At 36.5% G+C, this 18,321-nt stretch overlaps 1 protein-coding gene and 1 long non-coding RNA gene across 3 annotated transcripts; both read left to right on the top strand.

The window, feature by feature from the left end:
* Window positions 1-162: 162 nt before the first annotated feature.
* LOC111779714 (cell number regulator 6) lies at window positions 163-3,784 on the top strand. Of its 2 annotated transcripts, none has more exons than XM_023659843.2 (5): window positions 163-357; window positions 605-712; window positions 1,547-1,661; window positions 1,916-2,184; window positions 3,293-3,784. In XM_023659843.2, exons 2-5 carry the CDS (start codon window positions 605-607, stop codon window positions 3,518-3,520), a joined length of 720 nt encoding a protein of 239 aa, XP_023515611.1. In that variant the 5' UTR covers window positions 163-357; the 3' UTR covers window positions 3,521-3,784. The 2 variants fall into 2 exon arrangements, with proteins under 2 accessions (XP_023515611.1, XP_023515606.1); XM_023659838.2 differs by having other exon boundaries at window positions 164-361.
* Window positions 3,785-6,212: 2,428 nt separating this feature from the next.
* LOC111791658 (uncharacterized) lies at window positions 6,213-15,535 on the top strand. The gene is made up of 6 exons (XR_015419877.1): window positions 6,213-6,349; window positions 6,616-6,766; window positions 7,731-7,808; window positions 12,378-12,477; window positions 14,589-14,879; window positions 15,267-15,535. It is a non-coding gene; the product is annotated as an uncharacterized LOC111791658 (long non-coding RNA).
* The last annotated feature ends 2,786 nt before the right edge of the window (window positions 15,536-18,321 follow it).

Genomic DNA, 18,321 nt, shown 5'->3' on the forward strand with positions numbered 1-18,321 from the left:
TATATTACTTGCATCCATGATAATATTTTGAAACTGAACTTAAAATTTAAACTAATTTTGTTTCCATATAAGAAAAAAATCGAATCTTTTCCAAAAATGGTTACACGAAACATAATCCGGGCGGTTCGGGGAAGTTTTATCTACCCATTACCCACCCATTTCAGTATTTCACAGTACAAAACAAACGCATCGAATTTGATTACTGCGGCTATGGCTTATATACGTTTCTTCTAGTCCGGGGAAGATTTCGGGTCGGTTGACTCTTCAAGTTCACTAAATCTTGAAGGCGAAATCAGATCTTCGCTGATTTTGCGAAGCGTCTCCGGATTTGTTGGGCGAGTTGATTTTTCTGCTGCGGTCGGTAAGAATTGTGTTTACTTTTCTGTTGTGTTGATCTTTGCAATTTTTTTAGTCCCAGAAAAGGATTGGTAGGATTGTCGATTTGTTTTCTTTTCTCCTAGGTTTGATTCTTATAAATCGTTTCTTCCGTTGTCGAACTGTTCAATGTCTTTGAAATGATGGGAAATTGTTGGATTTGGATTCGAGAAATAAGATGTGGAGTTCTTGATTTGTTGATTTTTTTTTTGTCGGTGGACGATCTCAGATGGGGGATGGGGCGGCGCCTTCTCGGTATGTGAAATTGACGAAAGATCAAGCGCCCTTGGAAGAAATCAAGCCAGGGGAGCTTAATCAGCCCATTGAAGTTCCTCAGGTTTTCTACTTTTCTAGGAGCAATTTTTGTCGCTGTTTCTTTCTCATAATACCTCTCTGTCGATTCGAGCTTTGCTGTTTATATCATTGGTATTTGTTCTTCCGGTTTACAATGTTCAGAGCATATATGCATATCACTTCACGATCTGGTAGTATTGTTTGTTGATCCAATTGTGAGAAGATTCACTTGTAGTGGATGAACTGCTCTAGAAGTTGTGCATTTCGATGTTTTTTACACCAAATGTTGTAGGGTGAAGCTTTTATTTAATAAGGTTAGTAAATGTTAAACGATCGGGGGTGGCTAAAACTCGACGATGTTCCCACTGTGCCTGTTTATTGTGTGTTTACAATGTGCTAGTGCAACATCCCAAGCCCACCGCGAGTAGATATTGTTCTTTTTAGGCTTTCTCTTCTGGGCTTTCCCTCAAGATTTTAAAACGCGTTAGGGAGGTTTTTGCATCCTTGTAAGGCATGTTTCGTTCCCATCTCCAACCGATGTAGGATCTCAAAGCTAGCTACATGCATACTTGTTAAGCTGTTTGTATTCTAGGAGTTGTTAGGTTGTTGAAGTGGTGACGCTAGAGAAATACTCGATTGAAGCTTCAAGCGCCTTGTTTGGCCCTTTTTATCTGATATTGACCTTTTTCGACCTGTGCTCGTGTCTTCCATTACTCCGGGACATTTTTTGTTTTCTTGATTTGCAGCTGCTCGACCTTTTCTATATGCATACTATGTGTAATTGATGTAATTTTGGTAGTAACTTTCTGTAGGAATATCCAAGGGAAAACTAAAAAAACATGCCATTTATAATTGAAATTCTCTGGATTACTGTCAGTTAAATGTTCGAAAATGCAATGAGTGTGGACAGCCACTCCCTGACAGCTTTGAACCTCCAGCAGATGAACCTTGGACAACTGGGATTTTTGGCTGTGCTGAAGATCCACAAAGTTGTAAGTTTCCATATGTATAGTATTCTTCTTAATCTACGGTTCTCAGGTCGAATAACGGTGAACAGCTTTGCAATATGATAATTGTTTGTTTGTTCGTGCGATTATTCGTAGAACTAAGGGTTACAGAAACACATTTTGAAAGTTGAAACTTATGCAATTATGCCATTAGCACTACTCATTTCAAGGTCTGCAAGAGCAAGCTGTTGTCGTAACTTGTTTTTGTCTTTGTACGTGTGCCTATTTCGTGTATACAGGCTGGACTGGATTGTTCTGTCCATGTGTTTTGTTTGGGCGCAATGTTGAAAGCTTGAGAGACGATGATATGGACTGGACAAGGCCGTGCGTTTGTCATGCTATATTTGTTGAAGGTGGCATTGCCTTGGCGACAGCAACTGCAGCGTTCCATTGCATCGAACCAAACACGACGTTTCTCATTTGTGAGGGATTATTGTTTACCTGGTGGATGTGTGGTATATACACTGGACTCGTTCGCCAATCTTTGCAGAAGAAGTATCATCTTAAGGTAAATCTTCTATTAATGTGCTTATCAATCTTGATCTATTAAATGTGGACAATCTTCTGTGGTTTCGGACTCCGAAAATAGCTAGATGCCAACTTGTTTGCTTCATTTCTAGAATTGTTTGCCTTTTGTTTCTGTAGTTCCGAAAGCGTCCTCTCGTATGTTTTGAGGAGAAAATCTCTGTTCGTAAAGAGGATTTTGTGGATCGCATTGGATATCTAGTTTTAAACTTTTTCATTCTCTTACGTTGATATGTCAACTCGTTCAAGCCCGAAAAATATTAAGATATTTTTGTAACAGCCAAAGCTCACCGCTAGGAGATATTATCCTCTTTGGGTAGGTTTCCACACCCTTATAAAGAATGTTTCGTTCTCCTCCCCAACCAACGTGAGATTTCACAATCCACCCACCTTCAGGGCCAGCGTCTTCGCGGGCACTCGTTCCCCTCTCCAATCGATGTAGGATCCCACAACCCACCCAAGCCCAGCGTCCTCACTGGCACTTGTTTCTCTCTCCAATCGATGTAGAATCTCACAATCCACCCCTCTTTGGGGCCAACATTCTCGTGGCACACTCTGCCCCGTGTCTGGCTCTAATACCATTTGAAACAGCAAAAACCCACCGCTAGCAAATATTGTCCTCTTTGAGCTTTTCCTTTCGGGTTTCCTCTCAAGGTTTTTAAAACACCTCTGTTAGGGGAAAGTTTCCATACCCTTATAAAGAATATTTCGTTCGCCTCTCCAATTGATGTGGGATTTCACAATTTTCCTATAATTGTCATGCATTGGAGTATTGGCCCGGAGGTTGAAGAATAACATTACTCGATGGGGGGCACTTCGAAGAGCCTGATGTGCCCTTACCGTCTATTAATGCAAGGGGCTAAGGGTGAGAGAAGAGACAATATCTCAAGTTACACTTGCAGAAACTCGTTACATAAGCCAATTATGTGATCCCATATCATACATCATGGGGCGTCACATAGGATTTAGAACAACCATTCCCCCTTCTTTAAACAAATGTGTGGTTAGTTAGATTTCCAAAAGTGAGTACTGTCGTATGGTAGTGTAGTGTAGTACATGCTGTATGCTAATCGTTGCACTGCTGATTGCAGAACTCCCCATGTGATCCTTGCATGACACATTGCTGTCTGCACTGGTGCGCTCTTTGTCAAGAACACAGGGAGATGAAGGGACGTCTAGCCGATAACTTCGCAGTCCCAATGACTATCGTGAACCCGCCACCCGTTCAAGAAATGAAGTCGGAAAACGAAGGTGAAGGAGGAACCACTTCAACTTCCAGCACCAACGGGCAGACCAATCTGGAAATGCAGGCATTGTAGATTCCATCATAGATCCAACCACACCACAGCATACGTTAGATAGTTTCGGTGAGCTCTTCCGTTACTCGAACCACCCCGAGAGTGTAATGACTCGCAGAGTCTTTTAAAGTTCAATCATTTATATGCTGTTTTTATTTTTTGACCTGAGGAGTTGACTTGGCTGAGTTATATCCAGATTTATGAACACTGAACACGGTAGATTTTAGGGGGTATTTTTACAGTTGGAGGACATTTATGTTATGAGTATTATGGCCATTACCTTGCTCTCCTGTTCTCCGTTCTAGATTATTAGTGGTTTTTTTTTCTTTCTTTTTTAAGAAATTTATAATTATGTCTGTTCTTTCCCGCCTGTTTTGTGTTAAAATGAGCATAATTCAACCGTAGTTGCCTCGATGAGCATAGTTTAAAAGTATTTAACGTGTACTGCTTTACGTTGAGTTGTTTTGATGTCGACATGTTTACTAAATCAATTCCTAGAGACGAATCGACTCTCATACCAATTGTCACAATCACACTTTCATAAGATTTTGCAAAACGAATTGTGCGGCACTCACCCTCACCACTAAATGAGTCAATCAATTCATATTTGTGAATTGTGTCGTTGTTGGCACAAATGACGTATACTTAAGCCTCTAGTACAAAAATGGAGAATGAAATAATTGGTGGGGTGTGGTGGGGTCGGGTCGGGTCTCTATCTCATCCTACCTCTTTGGGGTGAAAAAAAAAGAAGCTAAAATTTAAATAAAATAAGATTTTTAATTAACTGAACTTTCAATTTCAATTCGGTAAATTCAGGAAGGTTCTAACAATCATATGATGGTTTCCATTTAAAATATTAAGATTCAATAATTAATTATTTGTTGTCCTTATCTTAAGAGGAAAAATTATTATTTTTTTTTTTTTGTCAAACAAAAAAAATAATACATATTTATATCCCTATATATAAATATAACCAATAGACAAAAACCTTCAGAAAAGACTCTGGTTTCTTTATTGAACACTACTTCGCCTAATGGCCATCGATACCACTCCCCTCGAATTCGGCGGCGAGAGTGACGGCGGCCGTCGATGCGGCAAGTCTTGCAGCAGACCTTCTAAGTACGACGTCGTCGGAGACATCTTCTTCGGTAAGGATGATATGAAGGAATACGCATGGGATGGAGCTTTCACTGAGAAAACGGTTCGATTCATTGAAAGTGAGTCCGCCATGAAAGCTCTGAGAAAGAGAAGCAATAGAAGGCCAGAAACATTCGATTGCTTTGAGTTCTTGAAATTCGTGTGGTGCTTCATATTTTAATCTCTTCTTCTTCCACGAACATCGATTCGAATGTCTATATCCATCGATGAATTTCGATCTCCTTGTTTGTTTTCTTTCTCCTTCTTCTTCTTCCTTGCTCGATCGATGCTGAATCATCGAAATTTTCCGAGCGAGGATTTGTAATTAATTAGAATTGTGATCTCTGGATCTGTCAATTGAAGTGATTAAAATGCTTCAGATATCATCGATCTCTTCTCGTTTCAATCTGTTTGTATAGGAAGACGAGTGAAAATTGTGCTCTGAATCTGAATAATTTTCTCGGAATCCAAACAGTATTAGGTGAACCGAATGATGCCAAAATTTTGCTTGATCAACTCGAATTTCTTGGAAAGCAATTTGCATTCTACAATAATGGAGTTGTTGATAAATCTCTCTGTTCTTAATTTTCAATTGTCACACGTGAAAATCAAGTGTAAATATGAAGAAGAAGAAGAACAAATTAGTGAAAAACAAAATTCAAATCCAATATAAAATATATAAAATAATATAAAAGAACAAATTCGAAATGGTATAGAATAAAAATTTTAAAAGATGGGAGAAGAGCGGACTTTAATCCTTTTAAAAGGTCAATTTAGTTTGTGTAAAACACCGACTAAATTTAATATAAATTATTATAATTATTATAAACATTATAAACATTATTTTATTTCTCAAACTTCTTGACCTATAGAGGATTCATTTTGTCTGTGCATCACTTGAAACCGACCATCCATTTTTAAATCACATTAATTCCAATAATCTCAAGTGTTATTTTATTTCTTTTATTTTTTCAATGTTTTTTTTAATTTAAAAATAATTGTGGGAACCGAAATCACAAAAAAAAAAAAAAAAAAAAAAAAAAATAATAATAATAATAAAAAAAAAAATAAATTAAAAATTACTACCTATTAGGAATGGGTTATTATTGCAGATTTATATTTCAGAAAATAAACAGAATTTTCCTTCCATTTTGGGCCTTGAATGGGCCCAACATGAATACAGCCCACGGCCCGTAATTTACTTAAAGCCCAGATTAAAAAAAGCCCCGTTACAATTTTCTTTTTTAATTAGGTTAAATTATAAATGTTTGTGTATATTTTGTTATTAAAATATTTAAAAGTATTTAATAAATTATATGTTTAACAATAAGCATAATTAAGTTCTCCATAAATCCTGTTATTACTAAGGTTTGTATATTTAAAATAAAGAACAATAAGAGGATTTTACACATTAATTAATCAGTTAAATTATGTAGCCGTTCGACGGTTTTCCACGGTCAACGTCAAACGGTCTTCAGAGCCGTTATCCGTCACGCCAGCTGTCTCGACCGCCGCGGATTTTACACAGACTATATATATTTCTCCCGCAGTCACACTCTTATTCGGCACATTCTCATACGAGAATCAGAGCGCTCCATCAATGGCCTCTTCCCTTTTGAGTGTTCGTTGCCGAAATCAAACGGATCATTACCAGGCAATCGGAGAGCAGAATCGAAAGAAGTCTCTCGCCTTGTCTCGGTGATGAAAATAGAGGTAATGTAACTTCATTTCAGCCGGCTATTTCGAATTAGGGGTTCATTGGAGAACTTAATCAAAGGATTGTTCGTTTCTATCGACATGTTTTGTATTTTTTTGTGGTTTCGATTACGGAGGATTAGGGCGTTTTTAGTAGGTTCATTGCTCCCATGGTAGCGTGATTATTATCTTGGACTCTTCGTTTCATTCCCTGTCATCTTCTATCTCTTCTCTGTGTGATGAGCCAATGGACAATCCTGATATTCAAATTTATGTATTGGCAGAAGAGAGCAGGACGACGAACTCTTATGTCATCGAGTTTTGTTCCGATAACAGAGAGGGGAAGAACAAGGCAGTTGTTCTTGATGAAGTGATTGCTTGGGCAACAGAAAAGCAGTTCGTCTGGTTGGATTTTCGCATCTGCTAGGAATACTGGTATGATTCCAAGCCCAAGGGTGTGAAGTTGAATTTAAGTTTTTAGAGGGTGTGAGAAGTAAATGTTGTTTTGAAGTTTTTATTTTATTTTATTTTATTTATCATTTGTTGGGTGTGATGTGAAGTTGTGTATTGTAGCTTTAGCTTCTTTTAGATGTTACCTCTGTTTGGATTATATCAACATTTGACTGCAAGTAAGAACAGATCACAAAATATTGCTTGAAACATGTCTGGCAATGCTACTAATTCTTAGATTTCTTAATTACTCAACTAACATGTTTAGAAACGAAACTGAGAGGCCTTTCAGGTTGCATCTTCCTTCTTATATTCCTCAAGCTTAGTACAGCACAGAACATATTTAAGACAACACTTTTTGTGCAGGACACCCTAACTGAAGGCACTATATAGTGCCAGTTCACAAAAAGAGTCAATAGGTTTAACTTTATCTTGGAAACCACATGATTTCTTTCGATCCAATATAAAAGCTTCGACATACAGCAAGCATGCATTTGGAACAAAAGGTCAAAGACTTTTCTATTCTTTTTAGTACATACAGCAAGCATTTGGAACTTTTGGAGCTTTTCCATGAATGTCAAGGCAAAAAGATACACTCTCAGCTTCTTCAAAGCGGATTACCCTCTAACAAACTGCCACAAACAATCATAACGAACATCGTGTATACACTTGGGTGATTTGGGGTCTACCAGTTTTCTGGCACTAATTTTCGTTAGGCTGTAATATGACATGACAACATCCTCTGATTAAGTTATCAAGTGTGATATATGCAGATTCTTCCATAGTTATCAAGTGTAATTTGAACAACATTCAGTTTTTGCTGTTTTATATTTTCAATGTGTGAATTAACAGCCCTGCAAAATGAAGGACAAACTTTGTTTTATTTTCTATTAAGTTTACGAGTTAAAACTTTTTTGACATTTTCTGTTTCTTATATTTTCTCTTAAAGGTAGAAGAAAGAATTTGATCAGCTGAAGAGGAGAATGGCAAAGTCTAAGAAAGAATTTGGTCTGCTGAAGAGGAAAAGGTAAGAGTCTAAAAAAGATGTAAGCATCTGATGTGAGTGAATTTAAAATGATCTTGTTGCTTAAGAAGTTTTTGTGTCTTACACTAGCTTGCTTCATTGGAAATTATTATATGACTGCAAGTCACCTGACAAGGTGCAAAAATGTTTGAATGAGATTTGGCAATTGAATAACACTATATCAGGAAGAGGGATCACACAAAGGAAGTTTTTTTGATTAAGGAATGAGGGATCACACTAAAGTGAAGAATTGTTTGATTAAGGAATGAGGGATCACACAAAGAAAGTTTTTTAAATTTTAGAGGAAGGAAGCACTAGAAAAAAAAGATTTGTTAAAATGTATTTGGTCTACAATTTTTTTTGGATATTTTTAGTTTGTGAAAGTTATGTGTGTAAGGAAGGAAAGAAGAAAAGTTTGGATACTAGAATTGTGGGTTAAAAGTAGTATGAGAATGGTGGATCAAGGACTATTCACGTTTATGACCGAAAATGGAAGTTTGTTCAAATTGGAGATTTGAAAAGCTTATTTTGGAATCAAGAAATAGGATGGCAATGCCATGTAAAGAAGTAGCAAAGAACTTGAATCAAGGCATGGAAAAGTGAAGAATTGTTGGAATCAAGGAATGAGGGAGGGATGTATGATGGTTATGCATGTAAAGAAGTATTATTTAAAGAGGAAAAAGATCCACTTAGTGTGGTAGATGGAGATGGAGGACTATATTTTTGAATAGACAATTCGAAAGCGAAATTGTTAGAATGAAGGACAATTGGAGAGCAAAGAATTAATGGAATCAAAGAAGAAGGGATAGCCGAAGGAAGTTTGTCAAATTTTAGGGAATAGGAAACACTAATAAAAGAATTTCATGCTTATTTATGTGGAAGTAATTAGTTTGAAGTCCTCTTAACTGTCATAGGTTAGGTTACAAAACCACACAAATAATTAAAAGTTGTGAGAGAATGGATTTAAGTGGTCAAAGATTATACGTTTAAAAATTTAACAAAAAGAATAAAGAATCATGTGTGTTGACTTAAAAATAATTAAGGCTAATATTTACAATCCAAGAGAGAGGAGGAAGGAGTGGTTATTAAAGACAGTAAGAGAAAATATCTATGAAAATGAAAGCTTAGCATTTATTATTTGACTGTCATGTTCGAAAATATTAAAGATCAATGGGGCCATGACAGCAATTTCTCTCACAATTAGACCCAACACTTGGCCGACTTCTTTGACTCTTAATTCCTCCTCGTATCTTCAAGTTTAGTTAAGCTGTAATTTTCCTATAAATCAACCAATAGAACTAGCACTTAAAACTAGCTCCAGTCCTCAAGAATGGTGTCCCTGAAGATGATTTCCTTTGTGTTGAAGCTCCTAGTTTGCTTTGCATTGCTTCTGATTGCCTCGCCCATTTCTGCAATGGACAATACTCCTCGTATTCGTAAGACTCTTTTTCTTCACGTGTTCAAGAAATTCTACATTAAGAATTCTTATAAAATTTCTTGTTATCTAACTTTTAGAACTATTTTCAAAATTTAAGTTTTGAAAACTAAAACCAAATAGTTGTCAGATGTAGTCTACATTTAGGAGTAGTGTGTTTGTAACTCTTTCATGCAGGTAGGTTCCCACTATATTAATTGTGTTAGTGAATTGTGTTAGTGAAGTGGGTGCTAAGTGGGTGTTTAGATATCTCAACATGTTAAAGTTGATAGTGGACGGACCTAAAAGCAAGAGTATGGTCTAGCCATTGATCATTGGTCAATGACGAGCTGAGCTATATATATTTCTAGTGGCCAGCCCGTGGCGGCAGAAAACAAACTTGAGTTAAAATAAGAAATATACCCATGAATGGATACGTTATCTTACCTTTCTCTTCAAATAAATGCCAATCAAAGTTAACTTTGTTTATGACAAAGTGTGGCTTTAATTACCCCATTTCAGCTCTTACACATGCTACTACGATGGTAGCAGTAGGAATTTTTCTTGTCGCTCGGCTTCTTCCGCTTTTTATAGTAATACCTTACATCTGGTGGTACGGGTTTCAGGTAAGATGGGGATGGAGTACAAGCTTGTTGGAAAGGCTGTGGTGGTAGCAAAACCAGTGAGACAATTGTCTGCTGATTCCCCATGGGGTGGTGGTTATCACATCCCTTAGTTGATGACATTACTTTTCAACTGCTTTCAGCTGTGCCTTTTTCCTTTGTGTTTATAGGCTTTTTGGGAGAATCAATCTTAAATAAAGCTACAAATGTATTTGTACGACTCTTTTCAAATACTTTGGTTTTGCCTCAATGTTCAAGCTCTTCCTTTCTTGATTGGGTATCACTAAGTTTCTTTCGCTTACTTTTTAGTTTAGAGATATGAGGTAACTGGATGGTTGCTTCGGCTAACACAAACTGATAAAGACGAGTGGTAGGTACCAAACAGTTACAGATATGGGTTCACTTGGCCTCCAAGTTCCAACCTCGCTTTTGTATTCCACATTGAAACAAATTAAAGCTGCATCCTTCTACATGTGTTGAAGTGGAGATCTATAATCATCGCTGAGCCTTGTAGAATGGGCTTGTAACCAAAGTGGGAAGCTTTAAAGTGCTTGAAGGTTGGTTCTTATTGGGTTGGGTTGGGTTGGGTTGGGTTCTGTGGAAGACGACCACTGGCTGTTATGGGGAAAGTTTAAGCTGCCGGGTCTCATTCATCTTGAGTCTTTACCGGAGAGTAAAATTAGCATCATAAATCAGATAAATCAGATAAATCAGATGAGAGTCACCCTATTAACTCAGAAAAAGAACTCTTAATTAAGTCAGAAAAAGAGGAAGGGAAGGAGTGGATTCTCTCTTGTATGAGTATGATCAACAATCAAGCCATAAGAGAAATGATAATCAGGTCTTCCACCAATCATACAAAAGCAGCTTCAGTAGAGCCTAATATCAGCACAAGTGGGCGTAAGCGTTTACCTTTACCCGTTTAATCAATCCCTGGGATACTAGGTCCACTCTTTAGCACACCATAAGATCGGACATATATTAGGGCTTTAGCCCGAGGGAGAAGCGGTCCCAGATCGATTGTACAGTGTTCTTGCTCTCGAGTATGTCAACCAGTAGTTTTAGGAAATGGGGTTATTTTGAGAAAGTAATATTATAGGCTAACAAGCAATAGATAACAACATTGATAGCGTATAACTCGAGTAGGAAAAATTGACAACTAGTCATACCTCCTAAATATATTTTGAGGCTTTTAAACCTGATTTTATCAAGCGGTCATACACCAATAAATTATAATAATAAAATAATAAAAAACTAGATAACATGAAAGCAAGTAGAAAGAGTTCGAAACAGAATATGCAGCTATATACTACACGTCTTGGACAAACGTGATCGTAATATGTAACCATATGCAATACACCTGGAACAAGTAATGACCGTGACACTAGCCCTTAGATCGGAGGGAACTGTACGAGACTGTGGCGGGCTTTACTGAGCAGCGTCACCTCTGCTCCATTAGATGGAAGGATAGTGTTGACGGGTTCTTTCTAGCCCAATAGTGCCTCGACAGTCACTTTTTTATATAAAACTGAGGTAATTTTATGAATGAAAAGATATCAGCGACCAGACTTCATTGACTAATACAAGTTGATGCCCATTAGCCAAAAGTCTTCTCGATTACCTATTTTTCTATGTTTTTTACCTTGAAAGTGCAGCCCTCCCCACATGTCTATTGGGTTAGTTAATATGTATTAATACACCACCAAAATTTCTCTAAACCCATTCAAGTTTTGAGCTTTATTTTGTCTGCAACCAGAAATTAATGGCTTCCCCAATTGCCTTTGTTCCTTGGAAGGAGGTAGTCTTCTTCGCTTTGCTTCTTCTGGCTTTCAACGTTTCCGCTAGGGAACTTGTTGGAACCAGAACCAGACTTGTTGGAACCAGAACCAGACTTGTTGGAACCAGAATTTTATGGGCGAATTACCAAACAGGGTGCAGATCATTTGATCTAGAACAGCCATGACAGCCCAAACACAGTCAACCACTTAAAATGGGCGAACTGTTTAAATGCAAGTGGATCTTTTCTGTTCTGTGATAGCCCATTTTCCCATCAATGAAAATTTAACCTTAAATTTGGCAATAAATAACTAAATAAGATTAGTCTCAGCTACCTCCCAGCTTAATGCTCTATTGTTTCTGCAACCAACAACACTCTTTTACTGCACAAACCTCGTACTACTCGTAAGCTGTCTGTCCCATTATTTTCTGATGCTAGCTTTTCTTGCACCCTCTCAATATTTGTCCACTTCGAAGTTTAAATAGTGTGTTTGAGATGTCTTTCGAAAGAATGTTTCTAAGTTTTGTGTACTTTTTAATGTTTCTTTTTTGAACGACACTTTTTATAAATGGAAGGACTTTAAGCCTTTGTAGAATAAAAAGGTCCAGAGTTACTATCTCCATTGGTATAAGACCTTTTGGAAAATCAAAAACATAATTACGAGAGCTTATTCTTAAAGTGACAATATTGTAACGTTGGGGAAATGTGTGAAGGGTAGTTATTTCTAACATATTATTTATGTTAAAATGTTCGGTAAGGTTTAAGGTAACATGGCTGTGGAGTACAAAGATGCTGAGAAAGCTGTGGTTGTAGCAAAAGCAAAGAAACCCACTTCTGATGATGTCCCACGGGGTTGAGGTATTGTTCATCATCCAATATTAAACAACTCTTGATGAGATTTTCAACTGTTTGGATCAGCTGTTTGGTGTCTTTTAATTGCTTTGTTCTTCCCAATGCAATGAAATATCCGCACACTTTCTGTTACTAGAACCTAACATTTCATTAATATTATGCTTGTCGACACGTAGTATATAAGGTTTAGATGTCACTCTAGAAAGAATCTCTCTACAGAGAGCAGCAACTATATGGATATCATCCATCATCTGGAAATGATCAAAGTAGATGGATTCACCAATTCGAACTTCCCACCTTGAGTGACTTGAGAAAAGATCTGTTATATCTGATGATAGCCCTCCATGGAGAACGACATGAGCTCTTGGGAGGGAATCCTTCCAAACTGGTGGCTACTGTATTTGCTAGAGATCACTTCAGACCATAACTTGTCTTTTTTGCTACAGAAACGCCAAATCCATTTACAGAGGAGAAGAGGGCAATATTAGCTTCATTGACTTCAAAAACTCTGAACCCTCATTTAGATTTTGGGGTTGTGACCATGTCCCAGTTTACAAGATCAGACCCTTTCCCATACAAAATTTCTCATCTTCTCAAATCTCAATGGCTTTACAATCACGGATTGTGGCTTTAAAAATTGTGAGAGCATATATAGGTGGGCAAATTGATCAAAAACTGATTGAATCAAGGGTGAGCCGGCCACCTTTAGAAATGTAAGAAAATTTTCCATTTTCAAATAGACAACAATAACAACAAGAGCCTGCCAACTTGTAACCGTCGAAACCTATTACTAATAGATATTGTCCGTTTTGGCTCGTTACGTATCATTGTCAGCATCATGGTTTTAAAACGCGTCTGCAAGGAGAGAGGTTTCTACACCACTTATAATGAATGTTTCGTTCCTCTCTTCAACCGACGTGGGAGCTCACAATCTACCTTTCTCCCTTGTAATGAATGTTTCTCACAATCCACCCCTCCCTTATATTGAATGTTTCGTTCCCCTCTTCAACTTCTCACAATCTACCTCTCCCATATAATGAATGTTTCGTCCCCTTCTTCGACCAATGTGGGATCTCACAATCCATTCCCCTTGAGGACTCAACGTCCTCGCTGGCACACCGCTCGGTGTCTGACTCTAATACCATTTGTAATAGCCCAAACCCACCGCTAATAAATATCATCCGCTTTGGCCCATTACGTATCGTCGTCAGCCTCACTATTTTAAAATTCATCTTCTAGTGAGAGGTTTTCACACTCTTATAATGAATGTTTTGATCCCCTCTCTAATCGATGTGGGATCTCACATTCCATCCCCTTGGGAACCCAGCGTTCTCATTGGCATACTACTCAGTGTCTGGCTTTGATATCACTTGTAACAATCTAAGCTCACCGCTAACAGATATTGTCTACTTTGGCCCATTAGGTATTGTCGTCAGCCTCACAGTTTTAAAACACGTCTGTTAGGAAGGTACAACAACAAATGGGGATAGACTTCATTCACATGTACAAATCTATTAGTGATAGCAGTCTATCAGTAATAAACTTAGACTGCTATCACTAATATTTGCAACCACTCCCTTAAAAATTCGTCCCTTTAATATTATATATAAAATTACATGACAAACAAAATGAGACCCTTTCAAAATATATTGAATATTAGACTGTTTCCTCCACATGTTTACATCTATGCATATTCCCAATTTTCTATTCTCTAAGCATAGAGGTATGAAGAAATTTCCTCGAATGTTCCCTATTTTCACTTAGAATAATTAACATTGTTTTGAAATGTTGTTCTTCCAACCAACCAAAATATCTCATGTTCATACTCTTCTTCATTCTTTGAGTATCAAATCCTTCCATAGAAGAGATGGGTTTTGGGATTCTGGCTTTTGAAATTGGTAGCAACATCTACCAATTTCTGCAGATCATACTGCATCTGTTCCTGACTGGTTGCCTTCATAAGAACCAAAAAGCTATAATAATGATAGCTTAACCCCCAAGTAAGCAAGTTTGTGTAAATCTTCAAAAAGGTTTACAACTAGACGTGTTGTTTTGGGGCGTTTACTTTGACCATATTGGAGAACAAGTTGACAGAAAAATAATAGCTATCCAAACAGGTGCCTCACACAGCCGCAGGAAGAGAGCATAAAATAACAAATCTTCTTTAGAATGCCTTCTTCTTCAAGGTTTTGATTCTTGGCCTCTTGGAAGTGAAGCTCTCTATAAGTTTGGTGGGTTTATATAAGCCAAAACAAAGTCTCTATTCACACAGCTTGAGCTTGTAAATATGGCTTCCACCAGACCATGTTTTGCTGCTTGGAAGATTGTCTTCTTTGCTTTACTTCTCCTTGCCTTCAACGTTTCTGCAAGAAATCTTGTTGGAACTAATGTAGTGGCTAGTATAGCTGGTAAGCTCTCCCTTCAGGTGATGTTTTTTTTTTTTTTCTTTAGAGATGTTTATTTAATTTGTGATTATTGTGCATATCCGTCCTGGACGGATTAGAGAATTCTCATTTAAACGGGTAATGAGGAAGGGAGTGAAAAGAGGTTTTTCCTGTTAGTTAACTAACAGGGGACGGAGAGTATCCGTCTTTGCTCCCATCCCAACCCCGCCTGGACATCTCAAATCTTCTTAAATGACCCAAAAAAGAAAACCTAGAACCAACTACAAACTTATAAGCTTTTTACTCCATATTCAAATTCACAACAAAACACATCAAATTAAAAAAAAAATTGAATTTACGTCAAAGTTTTATCCAACTTAAAATATAAGTTGGAAAAATTTGTGTGACCAGGTGAAAGGGCAGCGGATTCAAATGATGAGAAGGGCACGATGAGATTATTTAATCAAGTGTTGGATACCGCTTGGAAGGGACACTATAATCCTCCCAACAAGTTCAACCACCAACCTTGAATGTTTGTTTATGTTCATTCCAACATAATTGAATTCTATATATATAGTTTAGCTATTGTGTATAAATGTTTCTCTAAGTTCTTTACATCTAATTGCTTAAATTAAAGATCATGAATGGTGATATGAATGAACTGTGTAAGTTTCAGTTCTCATACGGTTAGAAAGAGGAGCAAAATATTTTTTGTAAGGATGGAGAAACTTATTCTTAATAGACACGTTTTAAAAATGTAAAAAAAAAATTTATTTATATTTAACTAATTTAAAATCGAAATATCAAACTAATATCAATATAAATGTGTTAAGAATCGAGATTTAAGCTCGAGTTTAATGACTTTTGGGATTTACAAGTTTAAACTTTTTTTTTTTTTTTTTTTTTTTTTTTTTGTACGTTTCTAAGAAATCAATAATTTTTAGCCTTTCAAATCCGATTAATAATCAACTTAAATCTTTTTTTTTATTTGCTAAAGTCAACTCACATGATAATAAAAACTTGAACTAGTCCTATCTGTCGGCTATTCGAGTTTATGAACCAGGGGAAAAAATCTAAATATTTATATTTAAATTCTAAATTTGGCCTTAAGTCAAAATTTAGTCCAAATAAAATTCTCTATAATTTTATAAAACAGCCATTTTTTTTTTTTTTTTTTTGAGTTAGATTTGGTTGGATTTGAGTTTAGTTGAATTTTTAGAAAATTGAAAAATTGAATATGTTTAAGGGTTGAAAATTTTATGGTCAGTGTTAGACGAACACCATTCTCCACAATGGTATGATATTGTTCTACACAATGGTATGATATTGTCCACTTTGAGCATAAGCTCTCATGGCTTTGCTTTGTGCTTCCCCAAAAGGCCTTCCTCACTTATAAACCCATGCCTTCCAATCCAATGGAGTTAGTATTCCTCACTTATGCTCTCATGGCTTTGCTTTGTGCTTCCCCAAAAGGCCTTCCTCACTTATAAACCCATGATCATTGCATAAGCTCTCATGGCCTTCTAATGGAGTTCATTGCATAAGCTCTCATGGCTTTGCTTTGGGCTTCCCCAAAAGGCCTCATTCCAATGGAGTTAGTATTCCTCACTTATAAACCCATGATGATTCCCTAAATTAGTCGATGTGGGACTTCCATCATCCAACAGTCAGGTCAATTCGACCGACTTGAAAATAGGGTTATAATCCAACCCAACCCTATCCTACTTTTAATATTATTATGAAAATTAAGAACATTTGACGTGTATAACCGATTTTAGTAATGTGTTGGATCCTCTTCTTTTTTCTAGATGGGTCCGATAATTCGAGAACTAGGTTGAGGAGTTTGAGGGATTTCTTGCTTCAAGATACTCGGTTTCAAAGTTCTAGTCCCATTTTACAATCATTGGGAAATTTGAGTAATTCAACCGTCCTTTCATCTCAATGATTTTTTTTTTCTTTTGAAGAAACTCGATTCTAAGATTCCTATCGAGCTTGGAAGCCTTGCTAATCTTAGACATCTAGACCTCTCTAAGAATACGTTGAGTGGATCAATTCCATTTCGAATAGGAAGTCTTGTGAGGTGGTAGGATCTACTAGATCTAAGTAATAATTCAGTAGAGGAAGCTTTGGCTTTGCTCATGTTGAGCATAGAAAAGGAGCAAAACCGTTCAAATGTTGAAGTGTCGAGGTCGTAAAAGGCATTATTCAAGCGTTATTTTTTCTTCATCATGATTGTACTCCTCCGATCATACATCGAGACATAACAACCAACAATATCCTTGTAAACTTTGAGTTTGAAGGACATCTTGCAGACTTTGGCACGACAAGGTTTTTGAAACCCGACATGTCTCGTTCGACAACGGTTACAGACACTCATGGCGACAATTCCCCAAGTGAGATTCAAACTCCTTTCTTTTGTTCCTAAATTTTCCAACTTAACATGTCAGATCTTGCACACATAAGGGTAACGACCAAAAGATGTGATGTCTACAGCTTTAGTGTGGTGGCACTATAAATTTTGGGAGACCTCATTTTATGATTGCACTCTTAACCGGATTACAACGTTGAACTGAATGACATTTTAGACACTCGTCTAGTAATCAACCACTTGTTGATAACGATTCCAGCAATTTCGTGCTCACACACAGACCCTCAAAGAGCAACCAAATATACGAAATACATGCCAACTACCGGAAATTCAAGCAGCAAATAGTTAGTATATTACAAACGGCAAACCCATGTTGAATCAAATAACGTGTAGACTAAAACATTTAAATTTTCAGTCTGTCGTCGTTATTAAATTATATATTAAATATTGACCGTGCTATCATCTCAACAAGCTCGACAATTATAGAAATATTCCACCTTCCATTTATATATTTCCTTACCTTTAGTTGGTAAGCTATCTTTGTCACTTTGGTCATGTGAGCTGCCTAGGTTGTCTAAACTAAACAATTTCATACAATATTTTAATAGCTTAACTACTTCACTATTTTAATTAATTACTTGTTTATTTATTTTAGTGTAACGCTACAAATAATCCCTTCTCGAACGATAAATGTGTTTTTTTTTTTAATATTATTATAAATTAAGTATATTTTAGAGAGCGTCCAATTTCTTTGAAACAAAAATTTGGTAAAGGAAGTAAACGAATGACTTTTAAAATATGAATAGGACCGATTTTGAAATGTATTAAATCATATACCATAGACTTTGACTCGATCCATTTTCCTTTTCCTTACATTTAAATCTCGAAAATGGTCTATAAAACTAATATTTCGAGAAGAAATTAGAAATTTAAAAATTAAAAACTAAATAATTATTAAATCAGATTTAAAAAAATTCACCGTCATCAATTCAACTAAACCAAAATTTTAGGTTGGTCTAAAAAACATTCTAATCTTGAATACGAATAATAAAATATGTTATATGTTTGGAACTTTATAATATGTATGAATAATTTGAA

This window comes from Cucurbita pepo, chromosome 1, assembly GCF_057944985.1.
Source record: "Cucurbita pepo subsp. pepo isolate OVF chromosome 1, ASM5794498v1, whole genome shotgun sequence".
Taxonomy (NCBI): domain Eukaryota; kingdom Viridiplantae; phylum Streptophyta; class Magnoliopsida; order Cucurbitales; family Cucurbitaceae; genus Cucurbita; species Cucurbita pepo.

Excerpts from the sequence above, each read along its gene's own strand:
- LOC111779714 (XM_023659843.2), top strand. The coding sequence starts at position 605 with ATGGGGGATGGGGCGGCGCCTTCTCGGTATGTGAAATTGACGAAAGAT. Across the intron at positions 713-1,546 it reads AGCCCATTGAAGTTCCTCAG|TTAAATGTTCGAAAATGCAA; the intron begins GTTTTCTACTTT and ends GATTACTGTCAG. Across the intron at positions 2,185-3,292 it reads AGAAGAAGTATCATCTTAAG|AACTCCCCATGTGATCCTTG; the intron begins GTAAATCTTCTA and ends TGCTGATTGCAG.